We start from the raw sequence: 16511 nt of genomic DNA on the forward strand, positions 1-16511 counted from the left end.
AAAGACAGGATGAGTCGATAAGACACGTATCTGTGCAGTAGATGATGAGGGTTTTATAAATGTTCTCTCATCTCATCTGAAACCAAATAAGTGAACATACTCACTAAAGTATGTCTGGTGTACAAGGATAGAGTGAAGACATGGTGTGGAGGTGAGAAGGTCGGAGAAAGTAGAAGAACATCGAGTGTCCTGCACAGAGTCCTGAATCTGACTCAACACCACTGAACACCTTTGGGATGAACTGGAACTGGAGTCTCCTCAACATCCTAACATCAGAGTCTGATCTCACTTGATCTTGTAGCTGAATAAACACAAACACACACAGATACTGTACACACTAACATCTAGTGCTAAGACTTCACACAAGGGAAACAATAGAAAAAGAGAGAGGAATAAATCTGGAGTGAGATGTTCAGCAGGAACGTGCAGGAACACGACTCTGATGGTCAGGTTTCAGATACGTTAAGGAAGCTTTCAGTCTGTTTGCTAGACACTGAGCTCGGGTCATGTGCCGGAAGAGAAGACGGATAAAAATGTCATCTTCAGTGCCAGACATTTTAGTGCGATATTTATAAAATGGTGGAATTGCTTGACTGGAGATAAAGAATCTACACAACACACAATCATGTCATTCTATCACTTTATCACCGGTTTCTCTCAGATTGCAGTTTTTTTGATTGTTGAGACCAAAATTTGATTCTGCAGCTTTTTTTTTTCATGGAAAACTTCTCATCTTGGTGAAATCACAAGTTTTCATCGTTTAAACTGCTTTAAGATGATCAACAAACTGTAATGACTTTGTATATATATTTTTGGTGGCAGTTGTGGCTCAACTGATTAAGGCTCTGGGTTGTTGATTGGAGGATCGGGGTTCTAGGCCCAGAACAGCCAAACTGCCACTGCTGGGCCCTTGAGCAAGGCCCTCAACCCTCCCTGCTCCAGGGGCGCTGTATCATATCTGCCCCTGCACTCTGACCCCAACCTCCTGATTTGGGGTATGTGAAGAAAAGAATTCCACTGTGCTGTAATGTATATGTGGCGATAATAAAGGCTTCTATGCCCCGTTCTATAAGAGCTGTATGTTCCAAACGTGTGAACAGAAGACGGATTCGGCTGAACGCTTGCTGTGATGATGTCATCAGACACGTCTCGGATCGAATCTGTGGACGTTTTTTGTTTTTAGAAAATCATAAAATCAGACGAATATCGAAATGTAATTCTAGTACAGATCATGTAGACTTCTTCATTCTCATCCTCTACTATAATTCTGAAACGTCTTTCCTTTCCCTCCTCCTCCTCCTCCCCTCTGTACGTACGTGTAAGCAACGCGAGATCGCTAGCAGCGATGTCGGGGAGTTGAAGTGTTGAGCTGCACAAAAGGCAATTCCACCGATCGCTATCGGAGTGTGTCGACACAGCTAGCATGCTGGCTATCACCTGCAGCAGGCTCAGGTGAAATCGGCATCCCGTATCCTGTCAGCCTTGTTTATTTCCTTCTGAGGGGGTCGAGACTTTGCTCGTCTCCATCGAGAAGGCTTATTACTTCACAGCGGGACGCGCGAAACCGGTGCGCGCAGATTCTGTGATTGTGTTTTTAAAGCAATTATCTTCAGATTGTTAGATGAAACGCTGTGAAATCTTACTGATACCTGCTTTCGCTTTTCTGCCGTGATGCCGCGTGATTTCTGTTCAACAGAACAATCAGAGGAATCGGATCACACGATCACACAGCGAGTAGAGGACGCGGAACGTATATAGCATGAAATATATCACATCGTAATAACAGTTTAGAGGATTCGTTCTCGCTCAGACCTTCTCTGAGCGTCGGAGTTAAACGCTAAGCCGTGCCTTTGCCTCAGCACTAATGGTTCCCCTCCTTCCTTTACCATAGATTACAGTCAGGGGGATTTTGCAATGTTACAGTGCTAATTAATTTTGTAATCCCGCCTAAATTTGAACGCTGTGATTTCATCCTGCTGGAAACATCATCAGTTGCTCTGCGAGGAAGATCTGAGCCTCACCTGGAGACCTTTATTCATCAAGCAGTGCTGTACAAACAATTAACAGCTTCATCACTTTATTAATGCGGTTATTTACTTTTTTAAATATTTCTACACATCCTATTTCTACTTCTAGTATACTTGCGGTACGGGTCACATTTAGCTGATATTTATTATGAGGAGATTATTAACAGAACTCCCTGTTTTTTTTTTTTTTTTGATGCTTTCACACTTTTTGTGCATTTTTATTATTGTATTAGGAGACAATACGTTTTATTCTTCTTCCTCATCGTCGTTTTTTTTAAGGTGTATTAAAATAATCCTAAAGATTTCAGTTTAACCTTAATGTAACTGTATTTTAAGAGTGTAACATTTACAGTCACTTTTACACCAAATATAGATTATTCGACCTATTTCTAAACTTTTTAATCTGACAACAGAACAAAAGACTGTTTAAAGCTTGAAATTAGTAATAAATGGAAGGAAATGGGTTAATAATCTTATCCGAGGTTTAAATCTCACACTCATTCATCTTCTACCGCTTATCCGAACTACCTCGGGTCACGGGGAGCCTGTGCCTATCTCAGGCGTCATCAGGCATCAAGGCAGGATACACCCTGGACGGAGTGCCAACCCAACCCAGGGCACACACACACAAACACTCTCTCATTCACTCACGCAATCACACACTACGGACAATTTTCCAGAGATGCCAATCAACCTACCATGCATGCCTTTGGACCGGGGGAGGAAACCGGAGTACCCGGAGGAAACCCCCGAGGCACGGGGAGAACATGCAAACTCCACACACACAAGGCGGAGGCGGGAATCGATCTCCCAACCCTGGAGGTGTGAGGCGAACGTGCTAACCACTAAGCCACCATGCCCCCCCTTAAAGAAATCTTATAAAAGGAAATATAATATATATTATAATATCTTATAATCTGAATCTGAGTCTTTTCTACTTGATGGAGATCATTGTGTTGTCTAACAGGTGGAGATTAGAGCAGGGTTTTTAATTCAAAAAGGAGAAAATCTTTAAACAATCAGATTCATCATTTTTCATCAAAGATTACCTTTGAGTATTTTCACCATTACATGACTCTTAGGTACATAGAGGAGGTTTACACTAGGTGTTTACATAATGAGGTTTACACTAGGTGTTTACATGATGAGGTTTACACTAGGTGTTTACATGATGAGGTTTACACTAGGTGTTTACATGATGAGGTTTACACTAGGTGTTTACATAATGAGGTTTACACTAGGTGTTTACATGATGAGGTTTACACTATGTGTTTACATAATGAGGTTTACACTAGGTGTTTACATGATGAGGTTTACACTAGGTGTTTACATGATGAGGTTTACACTAGGTGTTTACATAATGAGGTTTACACTAGGTGTTTACATGATGAGGTTTACACTAGGTGTTTACATAATGAGGTTTACACTAGGTGTTTACATGATGAGGTTTACACTAGGTGTTTACATAATGAGGTTTACACTAGGTGTTTACATGATGAGGTTTACACTAGGTGTTTACATGATGAGGTTTACACTAGGTGTTTACATGATGAGGTTTACACTAGGTGTTTACATGATGAGGTTTACACTAGGTGTTTAAATGGTGAGGTTTACACTAGGTGTTTACATGATGAGGTTTACACTAGGTGTTTACATGATGAGGTTTACACTAGGTGTTTACATGATGAGGTTTACACTAGGTGTTTAAATGATGAGGTTTACACTAGGTGTTTACATGATGAGGTTTACACTAGGTGTTTACATAATGAGGTTTACACTAGGTGTTTACATGATGAGGTTTACACTAGGTGTTTACATGATGAGGTTTACACTAGGTGTTTACATGATGAGGTTTACACTAGGTGTTTACATGATGAGGTTTACACTAGGTGTTTACATGATGAGGTTTAAAGTTGGGGTGCACGATGTTTGAAAAACACTTCAGAAAACTGAGTCGGGCCGACAAACAAAACAAACGTGTAGCCAATGAGCAGAAAGGGGCGTGTCTTGTCAATATGCAGCGGAGAGAGTGTTCAGTGTTCAGTGTCTGACATTAGCCTCTGCCGTTACCTCTGCCTCGGGTTCTAGGTGTTGAACGTCGTCTTTGGCGTGAAACGGAGCTAAACCTTTCACGCTACAACACACAGTACTACAAAAACACATCTGTATCACCATAGTATTACTCATTGTGTTCATTTACTGATAAAAATATCCCCTCGGCCAGCAGGTTCCGCCATAATAGTTGCCTGGGTTACGTATGTATGTGTGGGGCGGAGCTATCAAAGCAAGGGTGACACCCATTTGGGTTAGGGGCGTGTTTGTTTTGGTGATTTCAAATGTCAACATTAGCTTTCAAACATCGTGCACCGCACCTTTAAATGATGAGGATTACATTAAGTATTTAAATGAGAAGGTCCAAGGTGTGTAAACGAGGAGGTTTACCCATTTTCTGGATTTCATATCAAATGATTTACCACTTTTTTCTATCTCATGATGTCACTTCCTGTGAAAACTAAGCTTCGTGAGCTCGGCTTTGTGTCCGCGGCCTGCGCATTAGACACGAATGTGATTAAAGTTAACTACTGACTTCAGTACAGATTTTATCCTGAGTACAGCATGTCATTTTGCTCCACACCGCTGGGACACCATTTTTATGCATCTTCTAATATAATTCGGTAATAAATACAATCTCAGATCCCCGCAAGGTGAGGCTGAGAAAGCAGTGCACTCTATGAAACAGAAAAAAGTATGACTAAGGCTGATTTGGTAAATGATGAATCCCTGGGGAGAGAGAGAGAGAGAGTGTGTGTGTGTGTGTGTGTAGTGGATGGTTGAGATGTTCTTCAGCCAGGCCATGCTGACATTGAGTAACTATTTGAGCGATGATCTATTCTGGGTCTCCCTCGTGTCCCTGTGTGAATTTGTACAGCACGATGAGCATGAAGACAGGACTCGCTTTGACGTGATTTAAACGTCTACAGTATCGCCGAGGTTTTTCCTGTCAGGGAATCAGAGGACGTTTCTCTCCAAAGCGCTCGCGGCTTGATGACAAGCGAGGAGAAATAAGTATTCACTGTTCTTAAATGTCCTTCATTTTTTAAATCGTAATGTACAGTATATATCTTCACGTAAGTATAAATCTGAGTTGAAGTTGAAGGTGACGAAATGATTTAAACGCTACAGAGACATACAGTAGCTGAGACGTTAAACGTTCCTGATGGACCGGTTTCCATAATGTGCAGATCGAAAGTTTGTGGAAAGACTTTCAGCAAGTGAAGATCTTCACCACAATGATCTCTTTTCCTATAGCAGACCTCATGCTTAACTCCTTAGAGCTCAGGTTCAGACTCAACAGATTTGCCAAGAGTCGATCCGAGCGAAACATGGTGGTGGGAGCATCGTGATACATTTCTGCTTTTCTCTAAACAGTCCTGAGGCATCACATGACACCGCATCGATGGATACACGAATGCGGCTGTGAAAGACGTCTCACGGCTTTGCTAGTCTCCTGACATGAACCCCAGTCATGATTTATGTATCATTCTGAATGGAACCGAAGACATAAACCTAAACTAAAAATAAATTCATCTTCATCTTTCTTTATGTTTTTACAGATACAGCATCTCTGTACAAGTGTAGTGTTTCTACAGCACGTACACACTGGAGATAATGCTGGAATAATACACTCCAGCGTCCTGACTGGAATAATACACTCCAGCGTCCTGACTGGAATAATACACTCCAGCGTCCTGACTGGAATAATACACTCCAGCGTCCTGACTGGATTCCCGCATACTGTACGTCCTTTATTCTTTCAGTCGCTGTGCACCTGAGAATCGTGGCTCAAAGTGTATGAAGTGTGTGTAGTTCTTCTGACTGACGCGGTCATACGGACAAAAGTACTCATTTTTTCCGGCACCGCTATTCCGCTATTCCTAAGTGGCACTCGGAATGGTGCAGGTTTGTGTCAGACACGTGTCTCTCTACTTTCTGTAGCTTTCTCCCTGTTCACCACCATCAAAGGTGCATCTGTGTATAAAAAGAAAGCATCTCTTTGCTAGACCTCCACTTTCTGCCTTCTCCTCGTTCACCTTCACAAAACACACACATACACACACACACACACACACACACACACACACACACCATTATGCAATAAATATCAATCTCCCTGCATTGTGACAGAGGTGTTGTGGTGTGCTGAGTGGAAATCAATTTACTCTTTTATTCTGTGGAAACCGTTACGTGGTGTTCGATTCCTACCGGAGTTTAGCCCGCCATGGCAACGTCGCGTACACACACACACGCACGCGCACACACACACACGCACACGCACACATACGCATGCACCACCTGAGAATTTCCAGGCCTTTCCGTCAGCCCACGAGTGTCTATCGTGAATAATTCATCACTCTTCTTGACTTTTCTCCTCTGCATTCTCTCCGGTTTCACTTTACTGTCACATCATCTGAGTCTGTGTTTCTTTCTGTATCGCAAACACAAACACAAACTCGAGTGGCTGCAGGTTCGCTTCCAAACCCTTAAGTTCTTGTCAGCTGCTTGCAGTGAAGCAGGACATGCAAGTCTCTCTCTCTCTCTCTCTCTCTCTCTCTCTCTTCTCTCTTTCTCTTCCCTATCTCTCTTGGTTTCTTTCCCTCTCACTGTCTCACACACACACACATACACACACACTTGAACTATCACGTTTCCCATGCCAAATACCAGAGCATGGAAAATCAGACTCAGGCCCTTTTTGTCCCACTTTCAGCGATGCAGTAGTTTCTGAGAGTAGATCAGCGCCAGGGCGAATCTTCGTGCCAATTATGAGCCGTCTGTCAGAGAATCTGCTCGGCTGGTCACAGGGCAGCACATCACAATCACAACACACTGAGAAACGGAAGACTTGGATTTGAATGCCATGTGAAATCCGATGATGAAGGTGGGCAGACGGGCAAGAAGGAACACGCCGTGGCAAAAGATTAGCTCTGCTTCAGAGACTTTTGGCTTCGCAGGAACCGAATAAGAAGTGTGTGTAGCGTTAAAGTGGCACCGGAATCAAAATCGGCTTTTCAAAATGTTTTGTCTCTTGGCTTTGATGATATGGACCCTGATATGATACTATAACTGAAATATATATGTTTAGAATCTAATAAAATATTCTCATTTTTAATTTTTATATTCATGACATATACAGTATACAGTATGGGGGTCTTGTTCTACAGGAGCAGCTCGTTAGCAGTAAACGTGGTCCATCTCTGTTTCTACACCCGTTTCCAGGCATTTCTTCGCAGAAGAGTCAGTAATATGTTGGTGGCTGCTGTGTCAAGCGCTCATGTCACTCTGACTTCCTGTCTAGAAAGAACTATCACAGCTGAGGAAGGAAGTCCTGGCCTAATGGTTAGAGAGTCTGAATCCTAACCCTAAGGTCGTGGGTTCGAGTCTCGGGCCGGCCACGACTGAGGTGCCCTTGAGCAAGGCACCGAACCCCCCCCGACTGCTCCCCGGGTGCCGCAGCATAACTGGCTGCCCACTGCTCCGGGTGTGTGTTCACGGTGTGTGTGTGTGTGTGTGTGTGTTCACTGCTGTATGTGTATGTGTGCACTTTGGATGGGTTTAACACAGAGAACGAATTCTGAGTATGGGTCACCGTACTTAGCCGTACATCGCGTCACTTATCACCTTCACTAAGAGGGCATTTTGCATGAGCATGCCAGAGAGAAGCACGGTGGTGGGAGCATCGTGATACGTTTCTGCTTCAGTCCCGAGGCATCACATGACACGCCGTCGAAGGAAACATGAACAGATGAAAGAGCTCTCAAGAAGAGATTCCAAGGCTTTGTTCATCCCTTGACTCGAATCCCGGGGAAGATTTACGGAGCATTTTTACTCATACAAATCCTACAAGAAGAGTAAGAAGTCATGACGTGTAGGTAGATTAGCAAAGCCTGAACAAATGCGGAACTGAAAAGCAATTTAGAGCAAATAAACATTTCATTTATTATTAAAAAAGTGGACCGAAGCAGTTTGTTCGGACAGGTGATGAAGGACATTTTTCTGAAATGTCTTGTTTGTGTGTGTATAAATGTGTGTGTGTGTGTATGTGTGTACTCTACAAGATTGGCATGGACAGATTAATCAGTCAGAGTCCTGAGGGACTTGGAGGTCTTGATATCCATTAGGCGTGTCGTTCCTGAAGTGTCCATCAACGCTCATAGTGAAATAAAAGAGCAGGCTCATGTTGCTCATACAATATAAAAGAGACTCGTTCGGTTTCAGATCAGAGGATCTTAAACGCATCGTGCCGCACGTTAACGTGTCTTATTAATGAATAACGAAGAGTAATGAAGGAGGATTTCTGAAGAGATTACACCAGATCCTTTTCACATCAGCACGTAAGGCAGTGATGGATAGCTGAGCTGTGTGTTTGTGAATGCAATTTAATTACGCCACCTGCTGTCATTGGAATGATGAAAACTCTTGACAATTTTTTTTTTCCTGTGATGATGAGTAAGCACGCCATTCATTCACTCGAAGTCAGTCAGTAGTTCAGTGAAATTACTGTCACTTTATATTCATTTATTTTAGGTGATCAGATGAACCAACACACCACTAACCACCACTACATCTCTCTTTCTCTCTCTCTCTCTCTCTCTCTCTCTCTCTCTCTCTCTCTCTCTCTCTCTCTCTCTCTTTCTCTCTCTCTTTAGGATGGTATGGGTCATTTGAGAATCACCGAGCGAGGTCTGAAACTAGAAGGTGACTCCGAGTTCCTCCAGCCTCTGTATGCCAAAGAAATCCAGTCCAGATCGGTGAGTACCATGAACATCAGATACACTCATAAATAAAGAGCTTCCTTAAGGTTCTATATAGAACCCTGGGGTTCTGTTCTTGGCCACTAGAATCTTTCTCCCCCCCCAAAAAAAAGTCTGTTCTCTGTAGACCCCTTGGAGAGAGATGAAGCTTTTCTATTAAAACGGTTCTATAACTGTAAGACTGTCAGGTGAAACGGGTGCCATTACTTTTGGAGTTTTGTCTCTATGTAGATAACGCTGCGAGACGGTTCGAAACGACGTGTTTATTCATTATAAACATATCAAAGTTTTTCAGTAAGAGGAGGAGCGTCACTGTTAGCAAAACATCATTTTCTTGTCGAAATAATAATAATAATAATAATAATAATAATAATAATAATAATAATAAAGAAGAAGAACCAATAAATTCAGATTCAAAGATTCTCATTGGGTTCCTTCTAATTGATTTTATATAAAGAATCATTTTAGACTTTCATTCGCTCTTAAACATAAAGGTTAAACATAAAGTTTCCTGAAGAACCAAAAAGGAGTTTTCACAGTGATGCCTCAGAAGAACCAGTTATTGGTTCCCTAAAGAACCTTTCAGAAACTATATTTTTAAGAACTTTTATCTTAGTGCCATAAAGAACATTTTTATAGTTTCTAAATACCTGTGGGGGGGGTCACGGTGGCTTAGCGGGTAGCACGTTCGCCTCACACCTCCAGGGTCTGGTTTCGATTCCCACCTCCACCTTGTGTGTGTGGAGTTTGCATGTTCTCCCCGTGCCTTGGGGGTTTCCTCCGGGTACTCCGGTTTCCTCCCCCGGTCCAAACACATGCATGGTAGGTTGATTGGCATCTCTGGAAAATTGTCCATAGTGTGTGATTGCGTGAGTGAATGAGAGTGTGTGTGTGCCCTGTGATGGGTTGGCACTCCGTCCAGGGTGTATCCTGCCTTGATGCCCAATGACGCCTGAGATAGGCACAGGCTCCCCGTGACCCGAGGTAGTTCGGATAAGCGGTAGAAGATGAATGAATGAATGAACTGCATGTCATTGTATGTATGTCTACAGCATCCATTTGTCCCCTTTGTTTTATAGTTGTATGACTCCAGGCTTCTTGGATGAATCTCCCAGCGTGAAAAGCCTCGCTCCATGTGTTTAGTCAGTTAGAATGAAATTGAATAGAATTTGTTTAAACTGAGTTTTTGAAACTTTACTGCTGTTCATTATTGAATGTGAAAATTCTATCCAGCTTCGATGGCTTGTGAATGAAAGTTGGGGTGAAGTCGGGGTGAAGATATTTCATATGCGTGCTTGTGCTGCACGGATTTCTGCAAACATCTCGCCCTGAGCACAACACGAGCCCAGCCACCATCATAGAAACACAGGGTCATGTTTTTAAAAAAAAAATGCTTTGATGTTTGGATGAGCGAGAGTTTGACCATCACAGGAGAATTATCTGGCTACGCTGAGTGCCTGCTGATTTCAGTCAGAGATGTTGAGCTGCACGGTGAGGAACATCGAGGAGTCTCTGCTTTAACGTTCCCCTTATATAATATACACTTGTGCTTAGGCCATGACTTAGACCTTCTCTTTCACCATATTAAATATAAATATTATTCCACATTATTATTTTATCGGAAATAAATTAAGTAATCGGATCATCGTACTTTTAAATAGTGGTCCGGATCAGGATATTGATTGATATCGATGATTGATTGATGACTTACTCGTCAGCCTGCATTTTAAAAAGTCAATATTACGGTCTTCGCTCAGAGGAATCAACAATTATTCAGCTTTTTTGTTGATCGTGTTCGCTTCAAACTGTGGAAACAATGTAAAATTTACAGAATCGAAGGAGCTTGTAAACAACTTATTTATTTGTTTGTTTATTTAGTTTGTTTATTTTTTTTATTAATTTTTTTCTCTCTTTTTTTTGGTAATATTTTAATTGCTTTATATTTCTGTCTTTTAGGTTAGGCCAAGTCAATCTTGTAAAAAAAAACAACAACAAAAAGAAAAAAAAATTATTTATTTATTTATTTATCAATTTATTTATTTATTTATTTATTTATTTATTTATTTATCTATTTATTTATTAACGTTTTTAGGATCTGAATCACCTTTATTGCCAAGTTACTGTGGGTTTTAGATCTACAAGCAGAGGTGGGAGTAAGTCACACACGTGCAAGTCACAAGTAAGTCTCAAGTCTCAAATTTGCGACTTAAGTCTGACTCGAGTCAAGTCGAGTCCCCCATCTCTGAGTCATTTAACTCAAGTCCGAGTCGAGTCTCAAGTCATGAACGTCAAGTCAAAGTAAAGTCGAGTCTTGTTTTAATATTTGTCAAGCGAGTCACAAGTCTCAAATTTGCGACTTAAGTCTGACTCGAGTCAAGTCCCCCATCTCTGTCTACAAGGCACTGGTAAACTGGTGCACAGTAATATGAAGCGAGGAAGAATAAATATAAAGAATCGATAAAAAAAAACTATGAGGATAAAGATTAAAATAATAATAATAATAATAATAAAAAAAGAAACATTAGCTGTATAATAAAATGTTTGTTATACCGGATAAATAAAGGTTATTCTTTTTCTACCTCTTCCTACAGGGTAGCCCTCTTTTCCTGCAATCATCAAAAAACATCTCGGTCAACATCCTGAACGGGAAAAACCAACTGGTCTCACAGCTGGTTGCTGGTAAGTTCCACTATACAGAACCGAACTAACACCGCCGATGTTCAGAGGAAACAGCTGGATTCACTTCAGAGAGAAAATAGTACCTTCGGATCCGAACCGTCCATTTAATCACCGACTTAATCGATCAGAGCAGACAGAACCGGATCTGTGCTCGTCTTTGTGAAGTTTATCCTATAAACGTCCTCCAGAAGACGAATCAGGCTCGAGGTGTTAGAGGAGTGAGAACGGAATCATGCAGGAAGTGTTAGGAGCGCCAGACAGATGGTGTTTTTACTGCTTAATAAAGGAAGACATCTTGGACGGCCACCGAGTCGCTCTGATTTCAGGTGGGACTTCACGTCTTCACCACAACCCGAGGTTTACCGACATCGGCGACAGGCTGAGATCCATGTTTTTACGTCTTCTTTAGCACGAAGTGTATTTTAACGAGAAAAAGCTATTTAGCTTTCCTTAATTGACTGCAGTTTTAATGCCATGTTAAAACACAGAAATTTAATTAGTTTAGTTCAAATATGAAACCAGCCTCAGCTCGTTAACGAGTCTGTGACGCTTTACAGTCACTTCAGTCACTCAGGGCCGCTCACTAACGATGCTAACGATCGTTAAGTGAACAAAGGAATAAAGAGGCGGTTTTGTAATCTGGCTTTTTAACCGAAGCCAAACATTACAATAAATATGGAGGCAATTAGGACACAAAATCATCCTGAGACAAAAGATAAAATCTAGTAATGAAATATTCTGAAAATATCCATAGATTTTATTGATGTGTGTAGAAATATAAATATATAAAAAGAGGTTATCTTAGAAACATTTAATTATTAGGAAACAAAAATAATCTTCAGGAAAAACTGAGAGTTTTTTAAATGTTGCAAGTTTTGACTTTACACTGAACCCAACTGCGATGCCTGCTGTTATTATTCTGATAATTCATTTAATTACATTTGACTTAATTTAATTTTGGCACAAATGAAACCCATTCTGCTCTCTCTCACACACACACACACACACACACACACACACACACACACACGTACAGAAACACACTCTCTTTCTCACATACACACACACGCAAGCATGTACACACTCTCTCACATACACACTCTCTCTCTCACACACACACACATGTACAGAAACACACTCTCTCTCTCACATACACACTCTCTCTCTCACATACACACACTCTCTCTCTCACACACACACACTCAAACAACCCCCCACTCTCTCTATCACTCTCTCTCTCTCTATCTCTCTCTCTTGCTCTCACACGCACACACACTGACACGTCCACACACTCTCACACATACACACACACACACACACACACACACACACACACACACACACACACTGACAGGTCCAAACACGCACTGACACGTCCACACACTCACACACACACACACACACACACACACACACACACACTGACAGGTCCACACACACACACACACACTGACACGTCCACACACTCTCACACATACACACACACACGCACACACACTCTCTCACACACACTGACACATCCACACACTCTCACACACACACACACACACACACACACACACACACACACACACACACACACACTGACACGTCCACACACTCTCACACACACACACACACACACACACACACACACACACACACTGACAGGTCCACACACACACACACACACACACACACACACACACTGACACGTCCACACACTCTCACACATACACACACACGCACACACACTCTCTCACACACTCTCTCACACACACACACACACAGACACGTCCACACACTCTCACACACACACACACACACACACACACACGTCCACACACTCACACACACACACACACACACACACACACACACACTGACACGTCCACACACTCTCACACATACACACACACACGCACACACACTCTCTCTCACACACAAACACACACACACACACACACACACACACACTGACACGTCCACACACTCTCACACACACACACACAGACACGTCCACACACACACACACACACACAGACACATCCACACACTCTCACACATACACACACACACACTCACACAGTCTGTCTCTCTCTCTCTCTCTAGTATCTAATCTGATGTATTATTTATGGAATCAATGGGGAAATTTAATATTTCATGTTGAGGTGTAATTAAAAAGTAGTCAATTCTCTAATCCCTTGTCAGGTTCTCACGGAGTTCACGCACGGGGCAGGATGCTTGAGGTGAAGTCGAACACAGGAAAGCTACTTTTCTCCGCCGACGACCACGAGGTTGTGGTGGGAGCTGAGAGATTACGAGTCCTGGGTGAGTGAATAAAATGAAATTTATCAATTTAATAAGGAAGCCTGTATTTGAATTTACAGACACAGTTCAGGTTATGACTCTCCTGAGCTTATTACACACAGCGTGGTCATTTCAGTAAAAAAAAGTGTGTGTTTAACTTGTACCATGACTAAAGTAGACCTGACTGGCGTGCCAAACCCAAGACATATAAAAAAAAACACAACTTCTAATCAAGTAAAAAATTTGCTGCGATTCTTCACACAATAGCTGGGTCCCAAATCACGTACAATAATAAGTGCACTTCAAGAACACTCAACACTCACAACATATTGCAAAAGGGGCGGGGCTACAAAGTGCTGATGTTAGACGTGAAAAAAATGTCAAGATTCAGTATCTTATTAAAGCTAACGGTGTCATGGAAAACATCTTAAGTGTGTAGACATTAGTCAGTCATCTTCTACCGCTTATCCGAACTACCTCGGGTCACGGGGAGCCTGTGCCTATCTCAGGCGTCATCGGGCATCAAGGCAGGATACACCCTGGACGGAGTGCCAACCCATCGCAGGGCACACACACACACACTCTCATTCACTCACACAATCACACACTACAGACAATTTTCCAGAGATGCCAATCAACCTACCATGCATGTCTTTGGACGGGGGAGGAAACCGGAGTACCCGGAGGAAACCCCAGAGGCACGGGGAGAACATGCAAACTCCACACACACAAGGTGGAGGCGGGAATCGAACCCCCAACCCTGGAGGTGTGAGGCAAACGTGCTAACCACTAAGCCACCGTGCCCCCTGTAGACATAAGTGTGCAGGTGTAATTGGTGTAAGTGCACCACACGTCTTCACCTCGGTTCTCTTTGCAAAGCAGAAGATGTGGTAAATTCGCCTGAAAGCTGGATTTATAGATTAGTTCTGCTGGTCTACAGGTAAAGATTGCGTAGCTTACGAGCCTCGTCTGGGATCGATCATTGTGTTTTCACTCGACTAAACAAAAAAAAACAACTAAATATCCGTTCACAGGTGATTAGAGATCATGTAGAGTGAGCGGTTCAACGATTCTGAGCAGATTCAAATGTCAGGCATTAATAATTATTAACTCTACTAAATTATTTCATGTTATCTAATATACTGGAGATTCGACCTAATATTATATTTATCTCTAAACATTAAAAAAAAACATGTGGTATTAAATAACACATTCGTGACACAATCGACATGATTTAATAGAGTACTAAATGATTCTAGAGAATATACTGATACAGCAAAACTGAACCAGACCTAAAGTTATAAATCTCCAGCAAAACCGCACACGTAGATACGTCTCTATTTCCCATTAATTATGAATATGTATTTTTCTGAAAGACAGAAAGGAAAAAAATGTGTAAGCAATAAAACTAAACACTTAAGTGATGGTTTTACTGTGACACCAACATGCTGCCAGGGAACATTTAGATTTACAGTATGAAGTTATCTCACATCATCTATTTATTTATCCATTTAATTCCATGCACACACTCACTCACTCATTTTCTACCACTTATCCGAACTACCTCGGGTCACGGGGAGCCTGTGCCTATCTCAGGTGTCATCGGGCATCAAGGCAGGATACACCCTGGATGGAGTGCCAACCCATCGCAGGGCACACACACACAAATACTACGGACAATTTTCCAGAGATGCCAATCAACCTACCATGCATGTCTTTAGACCAGGGGAGGAAACCGGAGTACCCGGAGGAAACCCCCGAGGCACAGGGAGAACATGCAAACTCCACACACACAAGGCGGAGGCGGGAATCGAACCCACAACCCTTGAGGTGTGAGGCGAACGTGCTAACCATTAAGTCACCGTCCATGCACACAGTTTATTTAATATAGTTTAGTTTTAGTTCCCTGTTTTAAAAGAAATCCCACACATTTATAGTTATTCAAAGATGAACACTGACATTTATTATTAACAAAAATATTTATTTAAATCCACTTATTATTAGGCATTGATTATGTGGACCATTTACACATTAGCATATAATTACATAATCATCGCTATTTGTCCAATCAGAATCGAGAATTCTGCAGAGAGCTTGTTTAAAGATTTAAATTGTAAAGAATGTCAAATATAAAAAAGAAATTCCTCAAACAACCTGTACAGCTTTTTTTTAAAAAAAATAAATATATATTTAATGTCAGAGTAGTGACCCCATCATCAGCTCATGCTGAGAGCAAAACCAAGCAGAAAATGTTTAATCTCAAGGCTAAAACTGTCTGTAGGTCCTTAAAGCAATGTGTATAAAAGAACCTGAAAAGGGTTTTTCTGTAATATTTTAAACACACTTAAGCAGCCTGTGTCAGTTGTAGCCTCTGGTTAAACGTCGATCCGATACAGCAGGTTACAGATCACAAGCGTTTCCAGGCGTATTGTTTTTCTGCTTCGGAGAGGAATGTGGTGTAATGTGTAGTGTTGTAGTGTAGGTGTAGTGTTTGCCTTTACAAATGAATCATGTATTACGCACGTTAAACAAGGCTAATCTAATCTAATCTTATCTAATCAAAAATGCATAGCTTTGTGCCTTCGTCGTTATCGTTTCAACATCAAAGCCACCCTGAGCGCTAACCGATCTACCAATCTGTGGCCTGCTTTGAGAAAAAAATATATAAATACCGTAATCCCAAATGTAATCGTTAATTTTTTTA

The 16511-nt window shown here is 41.7% G+C and overlaps 1 protein-coding gene across 4 annotated transcripts in view; it reads left to right on the forward strand.

Annotated features, from left to right (window-relative positions):
* sgcd (sarcoglycan, delta (dystrophin-associated glycoprotein)) overlaps positions 1 to 16511 on the forward strand; it is a 173553-nt gene that overhangs the window by 122242 nt on the left and 34800 nt on the right. For all 4 annotated transcript variants that reach the window (XM_060891604.1, XM_060891605.1, XM_060891606.1 and 1 more), the window contains exons 3-5: positions 8735 to 8836; positions 11431 to 11518; positions 13709 to 13828. In XM_060891604.1, coding sequence (XP_060747587.1) covers positions 8735 to 8836; positions 11431 to 11518; positions 13709 to 13828 — 310 coding nt within the window. The remainder of the gene's footprint in view (positions 1 to 8734; positions 8837 to 11430; positions 11519 to 13708; positions 13829 to 16511) is intronic.

This window comes from Tachysurus vachellii, chromosome 17 (assembly GCF_030014155.1).
Source record: "Tachysurus vachellii isolate PV-2020 chromosome 17, HZAU_Pvac_v1, whole genome shotgun sequence".
NCBI lineage: Eukaryota > Metazoa > Chordata > Actinopteri > Siluriformes > Bagridae > Tachysurus > Tachysurus vachellii.